Source organism: Ornithorhynchus anatinus, chromosome 7, assembly GCF_004115215.2.
Source record: "Ornithorhynchus anatinus isolate Pmale09 chromosome 7, mOrnAna1.pri.v4, whole genome shotgun sequence".
NCBI lineage: Eukaryota > Metazoa > Chordata > Mammalia > Monotremata > Ornithorhynchidae > Ornithorhynchus > Ornithorhynchus anatinus.
In genome coordinates this window covers 16,215,630-16,233,656 of record NC_041734.1, presented here as the reverse complement: position 1 = coordinate 16,233,656, position 18,027 = coordinate 16,215,630, and the positions used below count along the sequence as shown (strand labels likewise).

The 18,027-nt window shown below is 40.5% G+C and overlaps 1 protein-coding gene and 1 non-coding gene across 2 annotated transcripts in view; one reads left to right on the top strand and one right to left on the bottom strand.

Annotated features, from left to right (window-relative positions):
* Window positions 1–18,027, top strand: part of DSG1 (desmoglein 1) — a 134,277-nt gene that overhangs the window by 107,357 nt on the left and 8,893 nt on the right. Inside the window, exons 3-14 of the mRNA XM_001515284.5 lie at window positions 2,735–2,773; window positions 3,074–3,205; window positions 4,590–4,745; window positions 4,947–5,091; window positions 7,530–7,696; window positions 10,422–10,556; window positions 10,839–11,024; window positions 12,244–12,503; window positions 13,866–14,005; window positions 15,155–15,490; window positions 16,336–16,472; window positions 16,701–16,758. Of these exons, the coding sequence (XP_001515334.3) occupies window positions 2,735–2,773; window positions 3,074–3,205; window positions 4,590–4,745; window positions 4,947–5,091; window positions 7,530–7,696; window positions 10,422–10,556; window positions 10,839–11,024; window positions 12,244–12,503; window positions 13,866–14,005; window positions 15,155–15,490; window positions 16,336–16,472; window positions 16,701–16,758 (1,891 nt within the window). The remainder of the gene's footprint in view (window positions 1–2,734; window positions 2,774–3,073; window positions 3,206–4,589; window positions 4,746–4,946; window positions 5,092–7,529; window positions 7,697–10,421; window positions 10,557–10,838; window positions 11,025–12,243; window positions 12,504–13,865; window positions 14,006–15,154; window positions 15,491–16,335; window positions 16,473–16,700; window positions 16,759–18,027) is intronic.
* On the bottom strand, window positions 8,413–8,536 carry LOC114813628. The gene has a single exon (XR_003761345.1). It is a non-coding gene; the product is annotated as a U6atac minor spliceosomal RNA (small nuclear RNA).

The window sequence follows — 18,027 nt, the reverse complement described above, 5'->3', positions numbered from 1 at the left end:
AAGCTTCAGGAAGGTGATTTTTTTTCTCCCTGCTACATCTCCCATGCACTTAGTCCCTAAGCATTGAGGAGCAGTGTTGTCTAGTGGAAAGAGCACAGGCCTGGGACTCAGAGGACTTGGGTTCTAATAATGACTCTGCTACCAGCCTACGGCATGACCTTGGGCAAGTCATTTAGCTTCTCTGTGCTTCAGTTCCCTCATCTGCAAAATGGGGATTCAATACCTGTTCTCCCTCCTACTTAGACTGTGAACTCCATGTGGGACAAGGACCGTGTCTGATCTAATTAACGTATATCTACCCCAGCGTTTAGAACAGTGTTTGACATATAGCAAATGCTTAACAAATGCCATGATTGTGATTTAGGTATACCCTCCCTCCCAATCTTCATAGTAGCTTCCCCAACTTGTAATTTTTCTTAACATCTGTCTACCTTGTTAGACAGCAAATTCCTTGAGGACAGGGATTGTGTCTACCAACTCTATTGTATTATACTCTCCTAAGTGTACAGTGCTTTGCCCAAAGTATATGCTCAATATAAACAATTGATTGATTGAAGGAAAATCTCTCTCTCTCCCTTGGTTCAAACATAAGGAATGTCAGTCTCTTTCTATTCAGGTCACCATCCACAGGAAGTAGTCCAAATCTATCAGGACAAAAATAGCTAGACAAATAACTGATTGCACAAATAAGTATAGGAATTGATATACAAATAAAGAAAAATATGGCCCTGAGGATAGGAATAAAATGCTAAAGTGGTAAGGCAGGGTACTGGAATGGTTCAGTTTCCTTGCTTGGCTTCCTTTTCCAAGATCCATGGGCCTGTCAGATAAGACAGGAAGTGGATCACTGGAATCCTTATCCTCTAGGGCTAGAACCTGCAAGCCACACTGAAGTTACCCTGCAGCCTTTGCTCCAAGCAATCCCTACCAAAACCTGGTGGGTTTGATCTTCAAAGTCAGTCCACCGGTGTGCGGGAACAATTTAGGGAGTGGCTGGCTGGGGCAAGGGCATGGCTGCTACTTGGCTCTGGCAGTAATTCTTTAACCTCCTTTAAAAACACCAACCAGGGCTCAGAGGTCTTGATCGCTTAGTGCCAGTTTTAGTCCGGAATATTCATTTTCCCTTAAAGAGATTTGGCCTAACCTAGGGCCTGTTTCCCTCTTGTGGTAACCCTTTGCGAGGCTGGGATCACTTGCCACCTTCCTGTTCTGAAGAACAGAGCCACAGCAACCCAGCTTCCCCTAGCAAGGCTTATAAGACCTCGGGTGTCAAGGCTGGTGATTCAGCCAAGTCGCTGTCCTCTGAACTTCTCCAGGAGACATAGATGCACCCCCATGGGGACAGAGTTCCTTATCTCAAAGAGAGCTCTCCCTTTAATCCTTTCCCCCTCAAATACATTTTCACTCTCAATTATGTTTTCCATTATAAAAGGAGCTGTGTCAATGAACAAGTCTGTCACTGGCCAGTTTGAAAATCTACACAGGTGAAGAAGCTGTAATGCTAGAAATGGGGAGGGCTAAACAACAGCAGTAGAAAGAATGTGAACCGAAGGGTTTTGTATCATCAGATACTAAGCCTCAAAAATGTGCTCTGTGTTCAGACAACAGGATTCTTTGCAAGAGCAGGTGGCCCATCAAAAATCCAGTTGGCTATATTGTTGCGTAGGAACTGGTTTAGTATGATTTAATTTCTTAAATAGTAGCTAGAAGTTCAGTGAGATGTGCCGGTGAGAACAGTGTTCCTTAGGGTAGAAAAAGAACGTTGTGTTTTCCCTCATTTATAAATCATATGTGCTTAAAAAATAAAGCTAGACCTGATGATAAGAGGTGCAGTGTTTAGCTTATGGTGTCTGTTTAGCAAAGTAATTTGCTGAGGCAAGGTAAAAAACAAGAAAAACTTGCTTGGTAGCTAACTTCCAATTTGCTGTTATCTGCTTTTCTTTCTGTCTGTCAGTGCAATTATAAGGGCTGCATTGAGTCCTCTGAAGTCTAGCATTTACAAGGAGGGACAAATACCACAAATAAATACATATTTCCCAATGAGGGGGGGACAATTTACATAACACTGAAAGAGTTTGACAGAACCCACTTTTATCACTATAAAAAATAAAGGAAAAAAAAATCACCCTTCCAGCCCTCTGGAATGAACACAGTTTCTTTCATTTTCTCTGAGTAACTCTGGAAATTTCAGTCAGTATGAAAAAATGAATTCCTGGAATGTCTTCCAGAATCTTTTTTTCTGAATATAAAGTTTATCCCCTGTGTTGGACTTTGATTTTTCCTAGTCTAACTTTGAAAGCTCATTTTCACCCACATCCTATAGCCAAGCTGTGGATGTGTAGGATTCACCATTAGCTTTTGTAAGGTTCCATTTGGTACAACTGAATGACTGCAATGAGTATTACTTCCAAGAGAATAAAACTCCCATACTGGGCTTTCTACTTTTCTGTCCCTAAGATTTGGCAAAGCCCAGGATGGGTTCTGCTCTTTTGACTGTCCCATTTACACTGGACCATAGTCTCTTTCAGTTCTAAAGGTCAGAGTTCTATTAGGATAATGACTCAGCACAGCAGAGTACTATGGGCATTCAAAAAAGGAGTTCTGAGTGACTGAAGGTTGGTCAATAGGAAGAGATGGAGAGGGGAGGAAATGAATGGAGAGGGAGGGAAATTGAAGGCAACTTGTAGACATACTAGTTGATCAATAATTCTGATTTTTATCTGTTTGTTTATAGGTGGTGGTGGTGGAAGTTAACAGCAATTTTCAAATCCAGGTAAGGTATAACAAATCTTGGGTTTGAAACTTAGATCGCTATCAGAAAATGGAAAAAAAATAAAACGACTTAAAAGGAAGATTGCAATTTCCTTTTTAGATCAAATTTATTTTACTCATTAGAATAAAATAACAGTGTTGTAATGATCATCTGTACCACATACCGGAATATTTACTACTATACATTTACAAAAAATGATATTGCACGCCATTGTTTTCTGTTTCTCACTAAAAAAAACCCTCCAGATTGTATTGCAAGTGAAAATATATAAAGACTCAAAACCTGAAATTTCTTCCTAAGGTAAGAGATTATAACAGCAAAAATGGTACCATCAAATGGCATTCCATCAGAAGGCATAAACGTGAATGGATTAAATTTGCTGCAGCATGTCGAGAAGGAGAAGATAACTCAAAGAGAAATCCCATTGCCAAAGTAAGTGGCCCCCAAGATCCAAAAAAGAACTCCTCATCTTCCCAACCCTGCCCTCCCCTTCTATTTCCCATGACAGTAGACAACACCACTATCCTCCTTGTCTCACAAGCCATAACCTTGGCTTTATCCTAGAGTCATCTCTCATTCAAACAGAAACTTCTTAAAGTACTCAGGTCGCTGCCTCCTAACTTAACTCACTGATTTCCTACTACAATCCAGTCCATGCACTTCACTCTTTTAGCACCAATTTACCCACCTTACCTCAATCTTATCTCATCTCGCAACTGACCCCTTGACCATGTCATCCCTCTAGCCTGGAACTCCCTCTTCCTCCATATATGACAGACCACCATTTTCCCCACTTTCAGAGCCTTATGAAAATCACATCTTCTCCAAGAAGCCTTCTCCAATTAAGCCCTCTTTCCTATTATTATCATTAGTATCATTAAATTTCTTAAACACTTACTATGTGGCAAAAACTGTTCTAAGTGCTGGGTAGATACATGATTATCAAGTTGAACACAATCCCTATCCCTCATGGAGCTTGCAGTCTAGGTAGGAAGGAGTAGTATTTAATTCCAATTTACAGATGAGGAAACTGAGGCATAGAGATGTTAAGTGACTTGCCCAAGGTCACACAGCAGACAAAAGGCAGAACCAGGATTAGAACCCAGGTCCTCTGAATCCCAAGCCCTTGCTTTTTCAACTAGGTTCTGCTACTCTCTCTCCATTCTCAGTCACCTATGTACTTGGATACAAACTCTTTAAGCACTTGATATTCACCCCACTCTCAGCCTGATAGCATTTAAGGGTGCCTACCAACTCTGATGTATTGTATTCTCCTAAGTGCTAATCCTGTGATTGGCACACAGTAAGCACTCAATAAATACCACTAATTGATTGATTGATCTATCATTCAAGTTTTTATTTATTCATTAAATTATTTATGTATTGAAATTTATTCAATTATGTTTTAATATTCATGTGCGTCTCCCCCTCTAAACTGTAAACTCCTTCTGGGCAGAGAACCTGTCTACCAACTGTGTTGTGCTATATTTTCCCAAGTGCTTAGTACAGTGCTCTGCACCCAGTATGTGTTTAGTAAATACCAGTGAATAATTGTTTGATTACTAAGGAGCGATGTTTTTCCCTGACTCTTTGGGAACATCACTTTATTGAAGACTATAATCTCCTTGAAGGCAGGGAGCATGTCTACCAACTGTATTGTACTCTCCCAAGCACTTAGTACAGTGCTCTGCACACTAAGTGCTCAATAAATATCAATGATTTATCCAGATAGCCTCCAGGAAGTTGCCACTAGACTATTTAGGACAGAACCAATGACTATTTTCACCAACATTTTTTGTGTCTTTCCTGCCTGCAGATTAACTCAGACTGTTCTGCGAACGAGCAAATTACATATCGCATCTCTGGAGTGGGAATTGATCAGCCCCCATATGGAGTCTTTATTGTGAATCCAAAAACAGGGGACATTAATATAACCTCCATAGTCGATCGAGAGCTGACCCCATTTTTCACGGTAAGACATCTTTGTCAGGGCCTTTACTCATACTTCTAATTTCCACTTTCCCTTTTGTTCAAGGGATTACATTACCTCCTTTAGAGTAAAGGGATGGGGACCACTGTTTCTATTTTAGCATAAATCAACTTTCTACATGTTTACAGGTGGATTGGGCCTCATTTCCGGTTTGTGAATAAAGTCGTATTCCTCTTTTCCTAGATCTATTGTCGAGCCCTGAATTCCAGGGGTGAGGATGTAGAGAGGCCTCTTGAGCTGAGAGTCAGAGTTCTCGATATAAACGACAACCCTCCGGTATTCTCCCAAACTGAATTTGTGGGCGGCATTGAGGAAAACAGCTACCCGAGTAAGCAGTCTTCATTTCCAAATGAATAAACGCGTGTCGGACAAGACCTTAGTGGGAAGAACACCAGACAGAGAGTCAAGGGACCCAGGTTTTAGTCTCTGATCTGCCATGTGACCGCTGTGTGACCTTGAGCAGGTCACTTAATTTCTCTGTACCTCAGCTTGCTTGTCTGTAAATGTGTGCAAAATACCTGTTCTCCCTCCATCTTAGATTGTGTCCAATCTGATTACATTGCACTCGCCCCAGCTCTTAACACAATGCTTGGCACAGAGTAAGCACATAATTAATATTACTTTTATTATTATGCACTACAAGATTAGCTACTCCAATACCCGGCCCTCCTAAGACTTACTGATAGAAAAGTAAAAAAGAACAGGATCAGGGGTATCTTCTATTTCAACAGTGCTCTGCACACAGTAAGCACTCAATTCTATTGATTGATAGACTGCTGGATTGATTTCTTGGTTCTCATTAGGACACTGGAGGGTCTTGATGAGGGTGCTTTTCTTTACCTTAGAAAGGAAATGTAGATTATGATACAGCAACAGCTAGTAAAAAGAACAGAGACACAGTGTTTTAGCTGTAGCTCTGAATCTGGATGATACAGAGACAGCAGATCTGAGTTCTACCTTAATCAATGAATTAATGAAACAGTGATAATTATTGGACCCTTACTATGTGCAGAGCACTGTACTAAACATTTAGGAGAGTGGGAAAGTATAATGCGATAGAATAGGTGGACATTATCCCTGCTTATAAGGAGTTTATAGAGTAGATGGGGAGACAGACATGAAATTTGTGCATAAGTTCTGAGGGGTTGGGATGAAAAGATCCAAGTGCATAGGTAACACAAAAGGGAGGGCATAAAGCGGAAGTAAGGACTTAGAAAAGGCCTTCTGAAGGAGCTGTGATTTGAGCAGGGCTTCAAAGATAGGGGAAGTGGTGATCTGTCAGACACGAAGCCACAGAGTTCCAGGCCAGAGAGAGGAAATGAGCAAGAGGTTGGTGGTAATAAACACTACATCAAGGTAAAGTGAGTAGATTAGTGTTAGAGGTGCTGAGTGTGCAGCTTGGGTTGGAATAGGAGATCAGCCAGAAAAGGTAGGAAGGGGCTAGCTGATTGAATGCCTTCAAAGTCAATGTTAAGGAGTCTCTGATAGATGTCGAGATGGATGGGAAATCACTGGAGGTTTATGAAGAGAGGAAAGGCATGAACTATTTGGACATCAAATTCAAGTATGAATAAGACATGGCAGAGGCAGGAGGCAGGGAGGTCAACAAAGAGGCTGATGCAGTCAGTAGTCAGGGTGGGATATTAAGTGCTTGGATTAGCAAGCTAGCAGTTTGGATGGAGAGGACAGAGCTGATTCTAGAGTTGCTGTGAAGGTAGAACTGACAGCATTTGCTAACAGACTGAATTTGCGAGATGTACTCTCCCAGGTGCTTAGTACAGTGTTCTAGAGACACTTAAAGCTAAGTAAGTACTACTGATTGATTGATTGAGATGAGTAGAGGTTAACGCCAAGGTTTTGAGCTTGTGAGACAGGGAAGAGGGTGGTATTGTCTGGTTTTCTCTTTGTGCTCTGCTAAATGACCCTGGACACTCTCTCAACCTCATTTCTATCATCTTTAAAATGAATCATAATTCATTCAATAGTATTTATTGAGCGCTTACTATGTGCAGAGCACTGTACTAAGCGCTTGGAATGAACAAGTCGGCAACAGATAGAGACAGTCCCTGCCGTTTGATGGGCTTACAGTCTAATCGATAATAGATTATAATCGATTATAATGATAATAGTGGTATTTAGGAAGTGCTTACTATACACCAAAAACTGTACTAAGCTCTGAGGTAGACATAAGGCAATCGTGCCAGTCTTTTTTTATCCCACATGGGTCACACACTCTTAGGGAGGGAAAACATGTATTTAATAAATACCACTGTTATTATTATTATTACTATTAATCCCCATTTTACAATTGAGGAAAACTCCTAAATATCCTTTAGGGATGATTTGGGAACAAATGGGATAACTAAGGAAAAGTGCTTGGAGAAATAAAAGTGTTTTACACATTCAAGATTGTTTTTGATCTTTAAACGTCAAAGTAATAATAATAATTAATAATTGTGGTATTTGTTAAGCACTTACTATGTGCCAGTCACTGTACTAAATGCTAGGGTTGATAGCATATCAGGTTGGACACAGTTCCTGTCCCACGTGGGGCTCACAGTCTCAATCCCTATTTTACAGATGAGGTAACTGAGGCTCAGAGAGATGAGGTGACTTTCAAAGGTCACACAATTTACAAGTGGTGGAGTCGGAATTAGAACCCATGACCTTCTGCCTCCCAGGCCTCTGCTCTATTCACTACACCATTGGGTAATGGAATATTAAAACAACGATGATAATCAACTTTTTTAACATCTTAATTTCTAGACACCTTGGTGATGACATTAAATGCTACCGATGCGGATGAACCAAACAACTTGAATTCTAAAATTGCCTTCAAAATAATCTCTCAAGAGCCTGCAGGCGCACCAATGTTCATCTTAAACAGACACACTGGAGAAATTCGAACAATGAGCAATTCCCTGGATCGAGAGGTAAAGTCTTTTTAGGATTGTTTGGTCAGCGATATAGAAGTTGATTTTGAAAAGCCCACCTGTGTCTTCTTTCCAAAGTGCAAAGAAAGAGGAAGAAGCTGCAATTGCTGAACAGAAGTGAAATAAGATGTATTTTTTTCATGTGATCTCTCATTTCAAAATAATATTTTACTGGAGAGGAGCTAAAAGTAGATTTCAGGAATTCGTTTCATGTTGTTTAGAACAGCACATGCAATGACAGTGTTTTAGTAGAACTATTCCAAAAAGAAAACAAAACTGCATAGATGCTGACAGTGATGAGGCAGAAAGACACATGATGTAAATAAAAGAAATTAACAAATAATATGAGTGAAGCCTAAACCTTTTTGAAATTATAAAAGGACCTATGAATAATGCCTCTAGACTGTAAGCTCAATGTGGGCAGGGAATGTGTCTTCCAACCCTGTTGTAGTGTACTCTCCCATTCATTCAATAGTATTTATTGAGCACTTACTATGTGCAGAGCACTGTACTAAGCACTTGGAATGTACAATTTGGCAACGGTTAGAGACAATCTCTGCCCAATGGCAGGCTCACAGTCTAAATGGGGAAGACAGACAGCAAAGCAAAACAGAACAAAACAAAAACAAGACAACATCAGCAAGATAAATAGAATCAAGGGGATGTACACCTCAATAACCAAATAAATAGGGTAATAAATAATATATACAAATAATATAAAAACTTGGTTAGATGCCACGAAGGAGGTGGCAATGCCTTACCATATATGTGTTGTAAAGGCCACTAGGACCTCTTCCATCCTTCTCAAAAGGAGTGCTAACCTTCTCTCCCAGTAAGCTTTCATTGACTGATTAACGAATAGAAGTTGCAGGTTTGCCTGCTTGATAGGAAGTCTAGATATTTGGGTCTCATTCTACACTCTAATAAATTGGGGAAAGGTATGAATCAGGTCCAAACACTTCAGTGATCCAGCACCTGGGGCTATCTTACTGGTTACACTGGGTGTTTAAAAAGAAGTCACTGACCAAATCCTTCAGGAGGGAAACTGGGAGAAGCTTGTTGTGGTAAGTTTGAGTAGAAACTCCCCAAACAAGAATTCACTTCACAGGAATTCGAATGGGACCCAGGAATCCCCTTTTAGAGGAAATACCATACACCCTTAAACTCTAAGCTTGTTACAGGCAGAGAATGGGTCTGCTAATTCTGTTGTACTGTACTCTCCTGAGTGCTTAGTACAGTACTCTTAGTACAGGGGAAGCAGCATGGCTTAGTGGAAAGAGCCTGGGCTTCAGAGTCAGAGGTCATAGGTTTGACTCCCTGCTCTGCCACTTGTCAGCTGTGTGACTGTGGGCAAGTCACTTAACTTCTCTGTGCCTCAGTTACCTCATCTGTAAAATGGGGATTAACTGTGAGCCTCACGTGAGACAACCTGATTACCCTGTATCTAACCCAGCGCTTAGAACAGTGCTCAGCATGTAGTAAGCGCTTAACAAATACCAACATTATTATTACTCTTCCCATAGTACATGCTCAATAAATACCAATGGTTGATCATTTTAGAGGGCTGCATCAATCCTGTAAAGATTCCATATCGGTGAGGTGATCTTTTGCCCCCCTGCCAAATACCATGGCGATACCACTTATTGTCTCTGAGTTCTGGTTTCCCCGTTGGTTAAATAAGGGACAACAGCTCTCAACTATACAGTCTGTGGACTCTCCCGGTCATTCATTTTCCCTTCTGCTCCTTACTGATGCCCAGTGTGAAGCTATTTCACAGCACATTACTATCTACCCAAGAGGAAGAAGTAATGGTAAGAAGTGCCACTAGAAAGCAATAATTGATCAGTCATATTTATTGAGTACTTACTGTGTGCAGAGCACTGTATCCAGCACTTGGGAGTGATTAGTGGAAAAATTTAAGGATGTTAAAAGGCTGGAAAAGAGCCTAAAATGATTCATGGATAATGAGTTATTAGAAGGAAATGGGAATATTAGAAAATATATTCCTAACCTTGAGGATAGTTGGCAGAGATGACAATCACCATCCTACTTCTCTTTGTGTCATTTGGTGTAAACCAGGCTTGATAGCTATTGAGATGATCCAGTGATTCTTACATCCTGCAATTATTTCCACTTTCCTTTAGAGGCCCTCCCTGACTAAGCCCTCTTTTCCCCGACTCCCTCTCCCTTCTATATTGTCAGTGCACTTGGATCTATACCCTTTTAGCACTTGATAGTCACTTCACGTTTAGCCCCACAGACGTTATGTACATATCTGAAGTTAATTTAATAATAATAATAATAATGGCATTTGTTAAGTGCTTACTAGGTGAAATGCACTGTTCTAATCACTGGGGAGGATACAAGGTCATCAGGTTGTCCCATGTGGGGCTCACAGACTTAATCCCCACTTTACAGGTGAGGGAACTGAGGCACAGAGAAGTTAAATGACTTGCCCAAAGTCACATAGCTGACAAGCGGCAGAGCTGGGATTTGAACTCATGACCTCTGAGTCCCCAGCCCGTGCTCTTTCCACTGAGCCACTCTGCTTCTCTATTTACTTATATTAATATTTATCTTCCCTTCTAGACCAAAAGTTCATTGTGGGCACAGAATGTGTCTACCAATTCTGTTACTTGGTACTCTCCCAAGTGCTTAGTACAATGCTTTACACATAGTGAGCACTCAATAAATGCCTTTGCATGATTTCCTTGTTCTTTATCAGCAACAAAGCAGCTATAGCCTTGTGGTACAAGGTGCAGATCGAGATGGAGCTTCCGATGGACAATCGTCCCAATGTGATTGCAGGATTAAAATTATAGACGTCAATGATAATTTCCCCTACCTTGAGCAGTCTTCTGTAAGTACTTGCTATTGAAATTAATAAAATGTAACAAGTAAAATGAATCCTTTCATCTTTCTATCATTTTGTTTATGGTTATGATTGCTTTTCTTATCTCCCAGCAAGTTTTGTACATGCAGATTTTACATCCATACGCCTATAGTTGATATAAAGTATATATACTTTAAAATAAAGTAAATTTACTTTACCTTTAAAGAATAATAAATATTGTTTGGATTTCTAGGGCCTTTCTCCTTGCCCTTTCACTGTTCATAAACACAACTTCATCTATCATTCCAGTATTCTGTCAGCATTGAAGAGAACATTCTGAATTCTGAATTGATTCGGTTTCGAGCAATTGATCTGGATGAAGAATTCTCAGATAACTGGCTGGCACAGTTTTTCTTTATTTCGGGAAATTCTGGAAACTGGTTTGAAATTGTAACCGATTCAAGAACTAATGAGGGAATCCTGCGGGTTATTAAGGTACAGTATAGCTACACTGAATACTTTATAGCAAAGAGATGAAAATCTCATGGCCAATGCTAACTAGTATGCATTCCTTAGCTCAGTCTTCTGGGACAAGAAAAGAAGGAAGAGAAACCATATATTCAAATGCAATTCATTTTAAGTTCCATTTCCTCGCCAGCTGTGGAAAAAATTCCAGAGGCTTTTACATTTTCATCTCCTCTCTGCAAATACTTGACCTGGGCATAATTAGGAAAACAGCTAAAATACAATGTTAGTAAAGATGCACGTCAGTGGGAATGACTCAATCCATTAGTTTTCCTTTCTTGCCAATATTTTTGGGTAGAAGGAACCACACCGTGGGATTAAGGTTCCTTCTCTGAAGTATTACTAACTTCACTGGAGTTTAACATATTTATTTTATTGACATTTCCTATAGCAAAATTATTTCCTTAAAATAATAAAAAAAAACCTTGCCATCCTAAAATAAGTGATTACTACTTTCAAAAAAATGGAGTAGAAAAAATATTATTTTGAGTTTGAAGAAATCTGTGAAAACCTAAAATGAGTCTTGAATGCACTGCTTGGGTTAGATAACCTCCAGAGGTAGCCCTCTTGGGCTATCCTTCTCATAAGGTCTTTGTGCGATGTGTGTCTTCTGCAGTTACACCTTATTTATGCTTTTCACGCACTAAGTGGGACTTAAAGCTACCCACATCAAGTTCTACAATTTCATTTTCACAGATTCATCAAAAAGAAAAATAGTTTAGAATGTAATCTAAGCCCTCCCTAAATTGCTGAGTGATTTAAGGAAATTTATTCAAAAAATAATAATAATAATAGTATTTGTTCAGTGCTTACTATGTGCCAAACACTGTACTATGGACTGGGATAGATTCAAGATTATCCCCACGTCCTGCATGGGGTTCACAGTCTAAGTAAGAGGCAGAGCAGGTATTTCATCCCCATTTTGCAGGTGAGGGAACTGAGGTACAGAGTACTTAAGTGACTTACCCAAGGTCATACAGCAAGTAAGTGGAGGAGCCCGTGCTCTCCTGACTCAAGTTCTCTATTTTAGTTTTTAGTTATTAGTCTTTCAGTTTCTTTATAGGTTAATTGGTTCTAGCAATTCTTCTTATCCTGTACACAGGCGTCTGACTACTAGTCTAATATTTCTCTTCCCTCTAGGCTTAAATTTTTTATTTTAACGGCAACTCTTTTCTTTTTATCATCCTAGCCACTTAATTATGAAGATGCTCAAAGTATGGTTCTTAGTGTTGGGGTTAGAAATGTAGCTGAATTTCACCACTCAGTTAGATCCCAATATCGAGTCCAAGGAAGCTCCATCACCGTCAAGGTAATAAATGTGGTCGAAGGATCAGTATTTACACCGGCTTCTAAGACATTTATTCTCCAAAGAGGGATGGGAGCCAATTCTCTAATTGGAAGCTATCAAGCCATAGATCTGGACACTGGAAGACCTTCTACAACAGTCAGGTCAGGCTGACTTTTATCATTATCATATTTCTATTTCTTATATTTTGAACTCTCCTGGTATTATCAGTTGCCTTTATATATATAAGCTTGCATGATCACAAATTTGAATCAATGATTTGTCTGAAGGGGGCCCTGTGTGAAAGTTATTACTTAACATCCTGAAATTACCAGTCTAATTCAGAACTTGGAATAATAAATGGATTACATCGGTAAAGTAATCTGAAGCTCAAGCTATAGTCGTGTGAAAGACTAAATATGTGGGTGTGCTTTATACACTGCTGACCAAACTCCAATCCAATTAGTTGAGACAAAGTCATACCTCAATTCATCAACTGATCGTATTTATTCAGGGCTTACTATGTGCAGAACACTGTATTAAGTGCTTGGGAGTGTACAATATAACAGGCACATTTCCTACACACAACAAGCAGTCTAGAGGGGCAGACAGACATGAATATAAATAAATAAATTATGGATACATACATAAGTACATAAGTGTTGTGGGGCTGACCGTGAGGGGTGAATAATAGGAGCAAGTCAGGGCACTGTAGAAGGGAGTAGGAGGAAAGAAAGTGAGGGCTTTGTCACTGGAGGCCACTTGGAGTAGATGTGCCTTCAGTAAAGATTTGGCAGTCAGGGGAGTAATTGTCTGTCAGGTATGAAGAGGGAGTGTATTCCAGGCCAGCGGCAGGATGTGGGCAAGAGGTTGGCAGTGAGATAGATGAGATCAAGGTACAGTGAGTAGGTTGTCATTAGAGGAGAGAAGTGTGGAAGGAGAGCAGTGAGGTGAGGGAGGAGGGAACAAGGTGATGGAGTGCTTTAAAACTGATTTTAAGGGGTCAGCATCTACAATTTTTCAAAAATAAGACTTTAAGGAGTGGAAGGAGGTGAGTGGTGGGAGGAAGGAGAGAAGAAAAGAAGAATTGTGATTGTGTTCACCTTGTTGTCCTTACAACTAGTGTTTAGAAAGGTGACACAAGATGAGAAAAGGGAAGGGAGGAGGAATGAGATTAAAAGGCAGCTCAGCTCACCTTAGGCTGGGAATTCCACATGAGAGAGGAACTGTTTTCGATTGGTTTATAATGTATCTCCCCTAGTGTTCATTCCAAGCTCCTAGCTGGGCTTATATGGAACATCATCCTTGGAAATGGGAGAAGTTAGGGAGGATAAAATGGCAGCTTATCCCAAGGGAAGCCATTACCCTACCAATGTTCCCTTCTCGATCTGATATTCCGCCCTCTCCCCCAGCAAATACAAGCCTAGGGATAGCAGAGTGTAGAAGATGCTGATTTGTCATATTCTTATCAGACTATGTAACTTGACAGATCTCTGATCATCCTGTGGATTTTTAAATCCCCACAGATACATAATTGGAAGTAATCCAGGCGATTTACTTGCAGTTAACTCAAGGACCGCTGAAATTACCTTTAAGCGTCAAGTCACTCGGGAAATCTATTCACAGGTCAATGGACGCTATGTGGGAACTATTCTATCAATAGACGGTAAGAGGCCACATTTCTTAGAGAAGACACGTTCACATTCAAGTTTCAAAATTCTCAGCCTCTCCTTCATACCAGAATGATCCTTTCTTTGAAGAAAATTACTATAGTAACCAGTATTTGAGACCATTAAAAGTACTTTAAAATGTCTACATTTTCGAAGTATAGTGAACTTGGTAAAGATAGTCCTGGATATGGGAAAAAAATCCCTTTGACCCATTCCAGGGGGTCACCTTGAAGTATTTCTGGAACACAATTCTGATCCACACCTATCCTGAGACAGTAGGCTGTTGGCTGGGCAAGTTGGAGAGAAGGTATGAGAAGCTCAAGAGAGCCTAGTCGAGATTTTACTCCTCTCTTTCAGTAAGCACGGTCCCAGTTGTACTGTGTGTACCATAGCCCTCACTTTAAAAACTGTCTGGCTGATGAATATGCTGACCCTAGCTTTTAAGTATGATTTTTGTTGAAACTTGGTACATAAGAACATTATTATAGATCCATGGGCCTTACTCTTGCCTCCTGGCAACTGAGAAATGAGGAAAGTGGGAAGAGAAGGGTGTGGAGCAGGGGAGAAAATATCAAGTTCAAGTCCCCCAGCATTCTAAAACTGTAAGTCCCAGAATGCTGCGAGGCCTAAACCAAGCATGAGCATTCTCCAGCCCAGACAAGAAAATTCTGGACATTAGGGAAGCAAGAGCAGCTGATGATGAGTGCGAGGTAAGGTTTATCTCAGACAGTCCCAGTCTAGGACAGCTGTATATTTTTCTTAAAATTGCCTTCCAAAATCTAGAATTGTCCTTGATAAAATTGGAGATGCAGTCAGCCACTAGGCATGTTTTATTCCTTTGGAAGAAAATAAGATTCTAGAAAATTGAATCATCAGGTGTGACAGTTTAGAAAATTACTGCCATAATGTATTCCAGGGACTTGATATGGAATGCAGATCTGAAAGAAAAATGAACTTTGTATCTGCCCCCCTTCTGAGGAGTGACTGTTAACCCATCTGAAACGTTTGAAATGAAGAATCATTAAATAATAAACATCTTAAATGGTTAATAAAGAACTGGTTTAATAAAGAATTATTAAATGATTAATAATTAATAAAATAGAGAATTTAACACATGGAATAAACCCGACCCTTTATTGTTACAGATGCTGCTCAAAGAACATGCACTGGTACCATTGTTCTAGATCTTAATGATGTTTTTGACATTAACGATTCTAATAATTCTGGTGGACAAGCCGGAGGGCAAGGTTCTTCCACAGGAGGCGGTGGACCAGGCGGTCCTGGAGGACCTGAGGGGACTGCAACTGTAGGTCCTAGTGGCTTTACTGATTCTAGTTTTCAAGGCAGCAGTACATCAGGTGGTTCTGACAAAGATACTAATACTGAAAGTCCTGGTTATGACGGGGGAAGAGGAAACGGAAAAGCATATTTCGGTCCTGCCGGCATTGGACTTCTCATTTTGGGCTTCTTGATGTTGTTATGTGAGTATTACATTGTGCTATCTAATCTCTTTCCAAAACTATCATATCCTAGTTCACAGTCTTTGCAGGTAAGTAGTAGAGTCAAGTTTAGAACCCAGGGCTCTGGACTCTCGGGCCTGTGCTGGTCTCACTAGGCCATGCTACTTCTGCCAAATTAGCAGTGGTATGCATTTCCAGCTCTTTCCATTATGTGGAAATTCCCAAGGCTGATATGGGACAGGGTCTGTGCCTGATCTGATCGTATTGTATCTACCCCAGCACTTAGAAAAATTCTTGTGGCTTGATAAGCATTTTAAATTCCATAAATATTGTAACAAATAACTTTATTTTTCTGGACTACAAATAGCCACTGGACATAGTAATCTCATTGAACGGGATACCTTGTGCAGTCTCTCTATATATTTTGATGTCAGCCACGTGACAAAGTTGTTGGGTTATTTTGTTTCCTGTCCAGTGATTTCTCCAGTTAGATTTTCTATTTCTGTACATTACATTTCATTTCAAATGCCGTTTCACCAGGATGGGAGACTCTTTTCTAATTGAATAATAATAATCATAATAATTGTCATATTCGTTAAGCTCTTACTATGTTACAGGCACCGTGCTAAGCTCTAGGGTGGGTACGAGCAAATTGGGTTGGACACTGTCCCTATCCCATGCGGGACTCACAGCCTCAGTCCCCATTTTACAGATGAGGTAACTGAGGGCCAGAGAAACAAAGTGACTTGCCCCAGGTTGCCCGACAGACAAGTGGCAGAGTCAGGATTAGAACAGGTGACCTTTTGAGTCTCAGGTCCATACTCTATCCACCAAGCCATGAACGCCTTGTCCCCTTTGTCTTCTAGTGGTTCCCTTCTTGCTGATGACATGTGACTGCGGAGGGGCAAGCGCTGTTGGAGGAGGCTTTCAGCCTGTGCCAGAATGTACCCCCGAAGGGGCAATTCATTCCTGGGCTGTAGAAGGACCGCAGCCGGAAGACAGGGTGAGCGCTGATTGGCTTAAATGCCCTCGAATGGCTCCCCTGGAGTCGTTCACCTGATAGGTTGGGATTTAAACAGACCTTGGAAGTCCTGGGGGCATCCCTGGGGAACCTCTAAATTAAGTATATTGTAAAGCAAAAACAAGTCGGTGCCATGAATTCAAAGGAAGAAAAAGCCAACTGCTAAACTGTGAACAGGAAGAAATTCTCCGTTCTTTTTTCCTTCCTTAGGATATAACCAACATTTGTGTTCCAATGACCACCACTAATGAAGGGATGGACACTTGTGGTAAGTAGAAGTCAAGCTTTTCCTCTGTTTTTATGAGTTTTATTGATCAGTCAATGCTCTGGCAAGGCTTCATTTTCATTTCAGAAGAAAATTTCTCATTACAAGAAAAGGCATTTTCTAGCCGGGAGAGGAAAGGTATGCTCACTCTTGCTATCATTGCCATGGTGTTCTTGTCCAGGATCATGGAGCCCCAATTCCTTGGCTAAATTTACATCTTAGCGAACAATCATCAACTCTTTAGGGAAGTTTAACATTCAAACCTTGAGGTTCTGATGGCATTCTGGGATTTTACTGAAAATTAAAGACTCTTCCCAAGATCATTATTTTTTAATGGGAATCCCTGCTCATACATAGATGGGAAAAGGAGTTTTTTTCACTTTATGATTTTCTTCCAATATCCAATCACAGGGAGAGTTTTGCTTCTACAGGAGCCTTGGGTCCATTTTTTATGGCATTTATCAATCTCTTACTATGTATCAGGCATTGAACCAAGCACTGGGGTAGATAGAAGATAGGTTGGACACAGTCCCTGTCCCAGGTGAAGCTCACTGTCTTAATCCCCATTTTACAGATGAGGTAAATGAGGCACGGAGAAACTAAGTCATTTGCCCAAGGTGACACAGCAGACAAGTGGCAGAGCCAGAATTAGAACCCAGATCCCTCTGACTCCCGGCTTGTGCTATTTTCCACTAAAATGCACTGCTTCTCAAAATGGCTAGTATATTATGTCTACTATGTAGGTCCTGTGAGTGCAGCATCACAAAATAAATTGTTTTTCCCTAAGTTACTATTTCTCAGCATCCTAAATTTAGGCCATTAAACTCCAAGAACTTCTAGCTATATTTCACACCTGACTCCATCACCTCACTCACACTGTTCTTCTGGCTTGGGAATCCTCCCACCCAAAATCACAGGTCTCCCTATATTCAAAGCACATCTAAAGCCCTACTTCCTCCAACATGCCTAACCCAATTCATCTCCCAGTACCCTATGCCATATCATTCCATCAGCCAATTCTAGAATCTAATGTATTCATACCCATCCTGAGCACTCACGCATATATGCATGCACGCTTTCATTTTGACCAACACAGTGTTCTGCACACGGTAAAAGTTCAATTAATACCATTGATAAATTGACCATTCTCATTGCAAATGTGTTTGTGATTGCCTCCCTTATTTAGAGTGTAAGCTCCTTGTGAGCAGCTCCTTCCGTACTTTCCAAGTGCTTTGTGTAGGGCATTGCACCCAAGCGGGAGTACATTAAAAC